This window comes from Schistocerca piceifrons, chromosome 7 (assembly GCF_021461385.2).
Source record: "Schistocerca piceifrons isolate TAMUIC-IGC-003096 chromosome 7, iqSchPice1.1, whole genome shotgun sequence".
Taxonomy (NCBI): Eukaryota; Metazoa; Arthropoda; class Insecta; order Orthoptera; family Acrididae; genus Schistocerca; species Schistocerca piceifrons.
Window position 1 is genome coordinate 491338814 of NC_060144.1, and position 12754 is coordinate 491351567.

Consider the following 12754-nt stretch of genomic DNA (forward strand, 5'->3'; position numbering starts at 1 on the left):
TTTCCATTAATTTAAAAATTCTGGAGTTTCATACACCCACATGCCTACCATGAACAACCAGTAATTTTCATGAACGAATGTCTTGCGCAGAAAAGCAGACTTGTAACAACATGTGTACACAAAAGTTAGTGGAAAAATTTAAAAAAGCATTGCATACAAAAATGCATCTTCTGTGTGGTTTTTGAACTTCAAATGTTATGAATCTTACCTATGAACGTTTTCTAATTATTGCACAAAAAATTTTTGATTTTATTCTCAAAAACCTTGACAGGAAGAAGCAAAATGTAATGTGATGGCTACCAAGCTCTCATTACGCTTCTTTGACGTCCTAAATAACACAACCTAAATAACACATCCTAAATTACCTCAAACACATGTGTGTTATATATAACACTCTTCAAAAAGATGTTTGCTACGAAATCACCAGAATCTTCTTCAAATTTGAGGTGTTACCCTCATTTACCAAAGAATTTAGAAATATATTGCACCTCTCCATGTATTTCGCCCATTGGGGCCTCGGTCATAGGAGTGAGTAATTACAGTATGTACAGAGACATTTAAACAGCCATTCTTCCCAGAGTCCATACACAGATGTTCCAGCATGAAATCCTATTATGTGCTGCAAGGGAAGGTGCCCTATGCCACTCACTTCACTGTAGTTTTCAAAGTGTATATGTAGATGCAGTATCATTTTTTCAATATAAACCATTGGGTTGAAGAGGATAAAATCCCATACAAACATAAGAATATTGTTATTAATACAGTCAATGGAAAATGACTTCAATTTCAAAATGTCATGAAGTTTGATTACAAAATTCAGTACGGGAAAGCTATTTTCACAGCTTCTGTGACCTCTCGTGGTCCTAAGTAGCTCCAAGAATAAACCAGAGCAGAACTTATTAGCATACAAGATTTACTTTCAGATGTGCCTTTGAGCTATTGTAAAAAGCGATCACCATATCACATAGAAAATTAGACATTATGCTTTCAGAGATGAAGATTCTACAGTTCAGTGATGATAAGAATCTCTCAATGCTACATATCTCAGTGTCACTTTTAAATTAACTCAAGCTGGCATGTCATCTCGAATATCTAATTTTTGTATACAGAGAGAAATACAGCTCAAAAGAAATTCAACATTTGGTTTATTCATCCAAAAATTATTTCAGAACAACAAGGGTCCTTGCCAATAAATCTTTCGTTAGAGCGTGTTTCATGGTATTTTTCTGTGAGAAATCAGTTTAAGTATTCAATACTTAGGAGTCCTTTTTCTCTTCATGAAGGCCAATTCACACTGAGCATCTCATCATTTCACCGTTACGTCAGGTTGTGTTCACATTGTCTGTCACATCACTTCATGTTAATTCAAATGGTAAAAGTAAGTCCCATAAAAAGTATCGCAGTTGAGGAACGAACATCGATAAAGTATATTAATGGCCAAAGCAAACTTTATAATGTAAGCCCTTGATGAATTTCGTGTGGTAAATTGCAGAGAAGGGAAGCAACATTTCAAAACATTGACAAGACATCGATATTACAAAACATCAAGCAATAGTTTTAGGGTAATAAACGAAGACTGTTTCCCTTATCAGTTATGTTCTTTTCTTACGTGACTCCTAACGTAATAAACAACTGCATTTTTCTCCTTCACTAGATCTGACATATTGAGTTAAAATGCTTTTAATGAAAATCTCTTCATCAACTTATGTTCTTATTTGTATACAGTGTGTGTGTCACCTCAGTCCTGTTATTCAAAAACGTAAGTAATTTTTCGCTTGCGGAAATCTGACTTCGCTTATGGAAGAACACCCAATGGAAAAAATATCCAAAGCGTCATGGTACATTTTTAATTTGCCGCCAAAGAAAAGCTCAAAAATAATTTTTAAAAAATGTTAAAGCGAAACAGAAGTACTAGCCTAATCCAGCACCATAACATAAGTGAGCGCGGCAGAAATAGGTAAACTTCCGATGTTCACAGACGACAGTACCGTCAAAATTTTCTTTCCGAGAACCCAAAACAGGACGAAACGGCTTGAATTAATACTGTCATTTGAAATGTATTGTGGAAAGTTTTGACGTGACATGGCGTGATGTGACGGCAGGTGTTTTAGATTAGATTAGATTAGATTTACTTTCATTCCAATTGATCCGTAGTGAGGAGGTCCTCCAGGATGTGGAACATGTCAGAAAAACAACAATACATGACAAATATTTACAACTAAAACAAATAAGCTAATGTACCATTCCACAGGTCCCAAGTGGAATGATCGTCATTTTTTAATGAACACTAAGAGTCATTTTACAAATACTATTGCACTGAATTTAAAATAAAAAAGTTTTTTATTTATTTATAAGGTAAGAAACATGTAATACAACTACTGTAATACTTATTTACAATGAACACATTACTGCACTGAAATGGTGCAGAAGTTATGTTGTACTTATATACAAATCAGTTGGTTTTCCTAAGAAATTCATCAATGGAGTAGAAGGAGTTGGCCACCAATAAATCCTTTAGGCTTCTCTTAAACTGAATTTCATTGGTTGTTAAGCTTTTTATGGCTGCTGGCAAGTTATTGAAAATGTGTGTTCCTGAATAATGCACACCTTTTTGTACAAGACTAAGTGACTTTAAATCCTTGTGAAGATTATTCTTATTTCTAGTATTGATTCCATGAATTGAGCTGTTGGTTTGAAAAAGTGATATATTTTTAATGACAAATTTCATTAAGGAATAAATATATTGGGAAGCTGTAGTTAGTATCCCTAGTTCCCTAAACAGGCTTCTGCAGGATGTTCTTGAGTTCACACCACATATAATTCTTACTGCACGTTTTTGTGCCCGGAAAACTTTAGTTTGGTTTGATGAATTACCCCAGAAAATAATCCCATATGACATTATGGAATGAAAGTAAGCATAGTATGCCAGCTTTTTCATTTTTATATCCCCTATGTCTGACAAAATTCGCATTGCAAACAGAGATTTGTTAAGACGCTTCAGCAGTTCTGTGGTGTGCTCCTCCCAGTTGAATTTATTATCAAGCTGTAATCCCAAGAATTTAACACCGTCCACTTCTTCTATCTTCTTGTCATCATATGTTAGACATATACTCTTGGGACACCCCTTACAAGTTCTGAACTGCATGTAGTGTGTTTTTTCAAAGTTTAGTGACAAAGAATTGGCTAGGAACCAGTGATTAATGTCCACAAATATTTTATTGGCTGATCTTTCTAAGACTTCACTTGATTTGCTATTTATTGCAATGTTTGTATCATCAGCAAACAAAACAAACTTGGCATCTGGTAATGTTACTGATGAAAGGTCATTGATATACACAAGAAAAAGTAAGGGCCCCAAAATGGAACCTTGTGGGACCCCACATGTAATTAGTTCCCAGTTGGATGATGCCTGATAGCTTGATACATGTCTCTTTCCTAATAACACCCTTTGTTTCCTGCCAGAGATATAAGATTTGAACCATTTTGCAGCATTTCCTGTTACACTATAATATTCTAGTTTACTTAAAAGGATATTGTGATTTACACAGTCAAATGCCTTTGACAGATCACAAAATATACCAGTTGCCTGCAATTTTTTGTCTAATGAATTAAGTACATTTTCACTGTAAGTGTAGATAGCCTTCTCAATATCAGAACCTTTTAGAAATCCAAACTGTGACTTTGACAGTATGTTATTTGAGATAAGATGGTTATAAAGACGACTGTACATTACTTTTTCGAAAATTTTTGAGAATGCTGGCAACAGTGAAATTGGACGGAAATTTGATGCTATTTCTTTATCTCCCTTCTTAAACAGTGGCTTAACTTCAGCATATTTCAGCCATTCGGGAAATATTCCACTGATAAACGACTGGTTACACAGATAGCTTAATATGTTACTTAGTTCAGAATCACATTCTTTAATTAACTTTGTTGATATTTCATCATACCCACTAGATGTTTTTGATTTTAAAGATTTTATGATGGACGTTATTTCTGTTGGGGTAGTGAGGGTCAAATTCATATTATGGAAGTTACTTGAAATGTCTGGTCTAAGGTAATCCATAGCAGCATCTACCGAACCTGACAACCCCATCTTTTCAGTAACAGTTATAAAATGTTTGTTAAAAAGTTCTGCAACACTATACACATCTGTCACCAATGCATCATTTACTCTTAATGCTATTTGTTCCTCTTCATGTCTGGTTCTACCGGTCTCCTCCTTCACTATATCCCATATTGTCTTTATTTTGTTATCTGATATGACTATCTTTTCCTTGTAATATATTTGCTTTGACATCCGTATTACAGTCTTTAATATTTTGCAGTATTTCTTATAATGTGCTATAGCATCAACATTGGAAATGTTTCGGATTGACAGATACAGTTTTCTTTTTGTTTTACAAGATACCCCTATTCCTCGAGTAATCCATGGCTTCTTTGTAGACTTTGCTCTAACCTTGGTAAGTTTTGGGGGAAAGCAGTGTTCAAATAAGGTAAGCACTTTATTAGCAAAAATGTTATATTTTTCATTCATGCCATGAGCACTGTAAACATCAGTCCAGTGAATGTCTCTGAGGAGTGTCCTAAAATAATCAATTTTTGGCTTACTGATTACCCTCTTGAGCTCAGATTTAACAGATTTTATATCCTGTTCAGTATTAACATTTAACAGAAGGAACTGCATGTCATGGTCTGAGAGGCCATTGACTATTGGTTTTGTAATATAATTTTGTTCATTAGACTTTTCTATAAAGATATTATCAATGGCTGTTTGTGAGCAAGTGGTTATCCTAGTGGGGAACTTTACTGTGGGAATTAAGTTGAATGATAGTGTTACTAACTCAAATAGGTTCTTATTGGGAGAGTCTTTAAGGAAATCTACATTGAAATCACCAGCAACCACTATTTCTTTGTTTTTGGTTGTTAAATGGGCCAGTACAGCTTCAAGGTGGTTTACAAACAGATTAAAGTTACCTGCAGGTGCTCGATATACACTTAATATTATGAAAGATTTTTTGTGAAAATCTAATTCTGTTGCACATGCTTCCATATGCTGTTCTAGGCAAAATTTATGAATGTCTATGTTCTTAAATTTATGACAGTTCCTGATGAATGTGGCAACTCCTCCTTTCTCCATTTCTGATCTACAAAAGTGAGATGCTAACCTAAACCCTGTAACACTTAAAAGTTCTATACCAGTGGTCACATGATGTTCAGAGAGGCAGATTATGTCAGCTGGGTTTGAAGACTCTAATTCATCTATGCAGATAGTTAATTCATTAATTTTATTTCTCAGTCCTCGAATATTTTGATGCAATAAAGATAGCTGACATTTCACATTGACTGACTTAAAATTGGGTGGAGTTAAAATATCTGCTGACAGTTGAAAATTCTTAACCAATGGCTGTTTATGTTGATGTAATAAGCTGGAATTATGTTTTTTGATTTCTTTCTCAAACTGAAGGTTTGTCTCAGTTCTAACCTCTCTTAAAATTTGTTTTCTTTCTGTCCTCCCTACCCTAAAAAAGGGTCTTTTCTGAATCCTATAACCACTGGTATTTTACCACTCATGACAGTGCCTCCCCCCTTTAACTTTCTTGCTATTTCCCCAGCCAATTTACCCTTCCCCTTCCTGTTGAGGTGAAGGCCATGCCTAGTATAATCCCACCTACTGATAGAATCAACATGAACCACACCAATGTGTGACCCCGCACCCGACATGAGCAGCCGTTCCAGCTCCAAATTAACTCTCTTGACAGAAGAGTTCAAATGAGGTCGGTCATGGCGCCCAAGAACAGATACAAACTCAACACTGGTATGCCTCGATGCTGATGCAATCTTCGCCAGGTCACACTCTATGCTGTACCCAGGATCTCTGTCAATACTGTTACCTGCCCCACCCACTATAACCACGGTGTCTTCCTTAGTGAAATCTTTGCAAAGTGATCCTAAATCCTCTGTCACCTGCTCCAGACCAGCACTAGGTTTAAAAAAATTGGTGACCTGGTATTCTGATCCTAGTTCATCCTGCAAGAGTTGGCCAACACCTCTTCCATGGGAACTACCTAACAACAACACTTTCTTTCTCTTTACTGATTTCCCTACATTCTTACTTTTCAATTTGCTGCTGAAAGTTTGTTGTGCCCTGTCTACACCTATAACTGCTTGAGGCTCACCAGCTTCTAACTGAAGCAACAGGTCAAATCTATTTTCCACATTCACCATAAAGTTGTCAGACAAAGTTCTAGGCCTGTTCCTCCTGTTGCCTGTTGCCACTTCCCACCTCTCTTTACCCTTCTCCCTCCTTAACCTGTCAAGATCTCCCCTGGCCTTGTCTAACTCAGCCTGAAGGGCAGCAATTTTCCCCTCCTGTTCCAGTATCTTCCTATCTCTACTACAAATCCTACAAAACCACTGATGAGTCTCATTTACTTCCCCTATTCCCACGCCACTACAGTCACCCACATGGAAAAAACTACAGCACCCATCACACCAAAGCCCCGACCTAACAATTCTACGGCAAGTCAAGCACTTTTCACTCATGATAAACGTAATAATTTATTAAGAATAAGTCAGTTAAATTACAGATAAACACGAAAATATGGTTACACAAATTTGGCCTATACGCAACTGTGTGTAAACAAAAACAAAAGTGCAAAGTTTCTGAAACAACAAGTTAAACTTTACGCTACTTTCCGGAAATGCTAGTTAAATAATGAAGAGGTACGCTAAGTTAAATTGCTGGAGAGAGCAAGGAACAACTAAACGAAATTCTATAGATTTGCTGCAGCAGAACGTAAACAGAAAATACGACTGTACGGTCTTTTCGCGTTTTCTGCTATATTACGTAAAGAGAAATGAAACCTTTAATGGTACACTTAAACGGCACACTAATACACTTATTTACCACGTAATCAGTACTAATCTATGTGTTTTATAATCTAAAATAACTTATCTTTACGAGAACACCAAACCTCGCGCTAGTCGCTTGGCTGGTGTGAATTGGATAATCCCATACGCTCTTGATGTAGATTTTCTCTGCGACAATAATTCCCTCATCTAGTACTTCAGTTGGCGCTCTCTTAAAAAATATGGAAGTATAAATTCCTCCCGATCTTTAAATTTGTGTAGCGGAAGGGGAGTAAGGGAAAGAATGCATGTACAATTTTTCAATGCCATTAGAAACTTGGTCTGGCGCCATGAAAACCAAAGTGATTCAATGGGAGCATTCTAGTAACATATCTTTCCGTATGAACTACCATGCGAGGCAAAATGGTAGGGGTATGAAGGATGTTGTCTGACGTTGTTTTTCAAATTGTAGAGTTACGGAAGATTTACGTGTATGTCTGGAAGAAAGCACTCATCGTTGAAGAATGGCGTGTAATACGACTGCCATAGATACACAAAATGCATTGAACACAAGTTCCTCGAGTTTGGATACCTGTCAGTTAGTCGAGGTAGATTTCTGGGATCATGAAAACTGGTAAGTTTGTTGTGTGTTGTTTTTATGCCATGGTGAAAAAGATACCTACAAGAAGACGATCGTGTGAAATGTTATAGCTTTGAAATGACAAATGTTGTTAGGTTATGGGCTCTCAGATTTGATAGCTACTGACGTTAACATTGTGCTACTCGTGAAGAAGTGTGAAATTCCTGGTTGTGGGCTGTTTCTAGCTTGTACTAGTGTGTGATGGGTTCCCCAGTCAAAATCGTAATTGTGATGGGTGATATTTAGCTCTGCCAGGGCTGTATGTTATTTTGGAAGATGCCAGTTTTGTGTTAACCTGATGCAGGCATTGTGTGTGAAAATGACTTAAAAGTTGATCAATAAATTAGCGTGAGGTCCATATTTATCGCTCTTTTTTTTAATGAATGTATAAAGTTACCAGGTAAGCTCAGGAAAGCTGCGTTACATGATAAGCAAACCGCACACTAGTATTTTGGCGATATATGAAGCATAAATTACGAAATATGCGAGCGGAGACCACAACGTAACACTGTCATAGCTACACGATTACAGGTTGTGCCCTTGCCACGGCATTCATTGCTATCTTTTTGTTTTCTTGTTCATTGTGCGTATTCCTCCATTCTGCGCTCAAGCTTTGGCCTCTCTGTTGTTTTTACTTCCACATTGCCCTCTGTTACCAAATTGACGATTCCTTGATGCCTCAGCATGTGTCATTATCAACTGATCCCATCTTCTAGTCAAGTTGTGCCACAAATTTTTCTTCTCAGTTCAGGTCAGTTCCTCATCAGCAATTATCCAGTGACGGTAAATTAAGATCCTGTTTTATTTAGTAGTGTATGTTTCCTCACAGAAGATGTTCAAACAGTCCACCATCTTCAGTGCATGTTGCTGCTCTTGTAGACAGGTGGGTTGTTCCATGTCAGTTCAACCAGGGGCTCCAGCTCGTAGTCTCAGATTTGATTGAAATTCAGTACACTATTTCTACCATGTGTGGAACACTCGTGTACAAAATATTAGTTTCCCCTGCCAGTTAGTTCCAGAATTGACTTGTGAAAGAAGGTGGTGTGACCCGGAAATTGCAACCCGCATCTGGCAATCTATCTTCAGGCCCAACTTCAGGTCTTAATAACTTTGGAACTATTGCACACAGTCCTGTGAAATTTTTACAACCCAGTAACATTCATTTAGAGAACACACTCCATGAATCAAAACTCCAACAACATATTTCTGAGCGAAAATAAAAAATTCCAAAATGTGATTAAAAAAATGTAATACATTAAAAGGTACATATTGTAGGTGCCTTCAGTGCCAAATATAATTCACTCAAAAAGGGTATAAATTTTTTTGTGGTAAGCTTAATGTGGCCTAAACACACAGAGAACTCATCATGCCCATATCAGTCACAAAAACTGAGTTACATGCACACGAAAATACAAAAATTTGAAAAATTGCCCGAAAAACATGGATTTTCGAAGTGTGGTAGCACAAAAGGGGCAACTGGTATCCAAGCCAAATTTCACACACTACATAAGTAGACCATAATATATATCTGAAAATTTCAGCATGTTATTGCAAGACATTTGTGTACAATGGAAGTTGAAATGTGTGTTTGGTGATGTGTCCATTGTTCCACAGCACAATTTTGTAAAAACATATCATAAACTGTTCAATCACTAAGCAACAACATATAGACAGATTAACACAACCTATCATTAATGTTTACTGCACCTTAACTGCTAAAAACCAGTCACTTCTGCTTCAAACAGAAGTTCTCCCACACTTTAGCTACTGTACTCTGTACATTGAGTGGAAAATTGTACTGTCTTCCTGACACCGTGGTAGGAACTGGAACTGTCATAAGAATATGTTCAAAAGGAATCGAACACCTGTGTGCCACACGTGGCCAATGAAATGATCTTGCTGGTCCTGCTGGTGCCATGAAGTTCACAAATACATCACCTTCTGCTTCACAGCACTCTGCAACACATCCTAAGTACGATTTGTCATCATAAACAACAATAATATAGCAACCTGGTTGTATTTTTGCTGCTTTTGCTTCTGAATCCTGAGTCGGACACGACACACTGTGAAGGCACGTGTTGTGCATGAACCTATAGTTATAACCGGACAGTCTGCACATTGTAAGAGTCCGCTGGAGAGAAGTGTTGATGGCACCTCATCTTTCGAAACATAGAATGATTGGATGCCAGAGATATTTTTCTGTACCCAGGTAAATAATTGAAGAGGTGTTAGAATGTGACCTTATGTAGGGTGCTGCAGACTAGCTCATGATGCCATGCGCTTAATGGTAGCACCAATAACATTACATACATTTTTACCAAGACTTGTTGCGAAAAAAATTCCATTCTGCGTGAATCTGAAAATCATGGTAACGCACGCATAAATTTTTGAGATTTTTACAGTTTTTGTACTGACTAGCTGCCCCATCACTGAAGTATTTCACAAAATGTTTGTGAGGCAGCTTGTTTTTCACATATGCCATGACAGTGCGAATGTGGGCATGAACTGCAGTGGCGTCGTGAATTAAACAGTCACTAAAAATGCAGAGGTTCATGACACACACATCACCAGATTCACCTCTATAGTAAATTGCAAGTGACTGGAGAGTTGCTTGACTGTTGTCCCAATGATATCCTTGGATGGCATCTTGAACTATAAATGCATAATTTTCAGAGAAGTCTAGTATTACTATAATTTCATCTTGTTTCAAATTATCCTTACAAAACTTAAGATAAGCCGATTGTACTGTAGCTGTGAAGCTGTGTGTGGTCAGTTTGTCCATTTTTTGACAACACATTTCAACAAAACCTTCCACTGTACTTTGCTTTGTTTCAAGACTTGTGCGATCCATGTTTATCCATTGCTTATAAGAAACAAGTTCGTCATCCATAAGGAGTTCACCATACAGTTTGTTATTCATGTGTTCTGCAAGTTTTGCCTTACCAGGACACTTTTCACACCTGTGTATCATGCACTGGTAGGAACTGATGTCACACACTAGCAGCTTCATTGCACCTTTGTAATCCAGACCAGAATCCTTTATAGCAGCAAACATCAGCTTAGCATATTTTTGAGGGGTCACACATACACAAACATTGTGTGTGCCCCTTGCACTTACAGGCACAACTCATTTAGGCCAAAGATTGAAAGAAGGTGATAAACCTACTTTGGTATTGGGATACTTTTCCTTGAATTCTACATATAGTTCTGATATGTTGCATAGCAACAGTCTTTTTTGCATCTGTACACGTACATTTCCCATTTTCACCTTTACGTAGTCTTTTTTTTTCCAGGCATTATTCAGCTGTAATCATTATTTTCATAAAACTCCGACACTAGCACCTTTATTTCTGAACTCAATTGCTTACCCTGAGCCTGCTGAAGCTGTGGAAGCACTCCTTGGGCTGCTTTTATTTTCCTAGCTTGCTTTACCATATATGTAGAAACATTGAAAGAGCAGTATTTAATTGCTCATCCGCTGTGGTTGTAGGTGGCTGATACTCTTTGCCACTGTCATGTAAATTATCAGAATATTCTTCATTTTTTAGCAGTGTAACACACCTGGAACATAACTTTTGTCCTGGTTTCATGTTGAGTCCCATGCACTGATTCACTTTCAATACTGATTTTATATCAATTTCTCTGAGGCTACACTTGACTGTCTTCTTATAAATCCGAAATGGATCAAAAAACTTCTTTGTAGGAAAGAATACTTATCCAGAAACACTTTCATATGATGATAACAAACACTAAAGTTTCCTGGAACTGTACTTCTTGTGCCCACAGGTTGTATCCCAGGTCTCCATAGCAACAAATCTTGGTCCGATTCATCCAGATCATACAGTACAAAGCAAATGCCACATTTTGTTCCATATGTTCAGATGCTTGTGCTCTACCAATACTGCAACTTGTTTGAACAAAAGCCCCATTAGTACACTCTTAGCTGCCTCCATACTGACTTTCCACGACAGTACTGACCACTCTGAACTAGAATCTTAAAAACATGAGTAACCTGTAATTGTTGCTTGTTTCCTCTGTTGTTCCTGCCTAACAATGACTCATTCTGTCCCAGAAAATACCATTGTTTAACTTTTTGTTGCCTAATGGTTACCGAAAATTGTTGCAGCTTTATCTGAAACAAGCTGTCTGCATCATCACTATTACTTGCTAAATCGTGTTAAACGAAACATAACCAAATACATCTGTCACCTTTTATTGTATACAAATGCCGGGTCTAGTGTAGCAGGGGATACAACCCGTCTGCTTTGGGCAATGACGTCACAAGTCGCCAGAGAGCAGTTTACCATTTTCACTTTTGCTGTTATGTTTGTTTGGTTTTTTTACTGATTGCTTAATAAAGTGGATCTGTTCATTCTATCTCGTGAGATTTTTTTTAAAAAAGCCAAGAAACACTTATCAGCTACTGAAGGGAGCTGCATCACTAAGAAGAATCGCTTCTCGTTTGGCGACTTGTGACGTCATTGTCCAAAGCCGACGGGTTGTATCCCCTGCTACACTAGTCCCCAAATGCCTTGCAATAACAAGTTCAAATTTTGCCACATATTATATTATGGTCTACTTATGCAGTGTTTGAAATTTGGCTTTGATATTACTTGCCCCTTTTGTGCTACCACACTTAGAAAATCCGTGTTTTTCAGGTAATTTTTCAAGTTTTTGTGTGCATATAACACGGTTTGTGTGACTGATATGGGCAAGATGAGTTCTGCGTGTGTTTCGGCCACATTAAGCTTACGGCCACATTAAGCTTACCAAAACAAAATATATATATAGACACACACACACACACACACACACACACACACACACACACCCTTTTCAAGTGAATTATATTTTGCATAGAGGGCCACTCACAATATGTACCTCTTAATGTATTACATTTTTTTAATCACATTTTGGAATTTTTTTATTTTCCCTCAGAAATATGTTGGTGTTTTGATTCATAGTGTGTTCTCTAAGTGGATGTTACTGGGTTGTAAAAATTTCACTGGGCTGTGCGGAATAGTTCCAAAGTTGTTAAGGCCTGAAGTTGGGTCTGAAGATAGATTGCCAGATGCGGACTGCAATTTCCAGGTCACGCCACCTGTTTCACAAGCCATAATTCTGGAACTAATTGGCAGGGGAACTTAAAATTTTGTATGTGAGTGTTCCACACTTGGTAGCATTGTTGTGCTAAATTTCAGCCAAATCTGAGGCTATAAGCTGGAACATTTTCTCAAATTGGTTGAATTGACATGGAATGAC

General features: G+C 37.4%; 1 protein-coding gene across 2 annotated transcripts in view; it reads left to right on the forward strand.

The window, feature by feature from the left end:
• Positions 1 to 7247: 7247 nt before the first annotated feature.
• Positions 7248 to 12754, forward strand: part of LOC124804824 — a 164306-nt gene continuing 158799 nt past the window's right edge. Inside the window, exon 1 of one of the 2 annotated variants that reach the window (XM_047265168.1) lies at positions 7248 to 7486. In XM_047265168.1, the coding sequence (XP_047121124.1) occupies positions 7377 to 7486 (110 nt within the window). In that variant the 5' untranslated portion in view covers positions 7248 to 7376. The remainder of the gene's footprint in view (positions 7487 to 12754) is intronic. The other variant, XM_047265169.1, reaches the window with a different exon arrangement.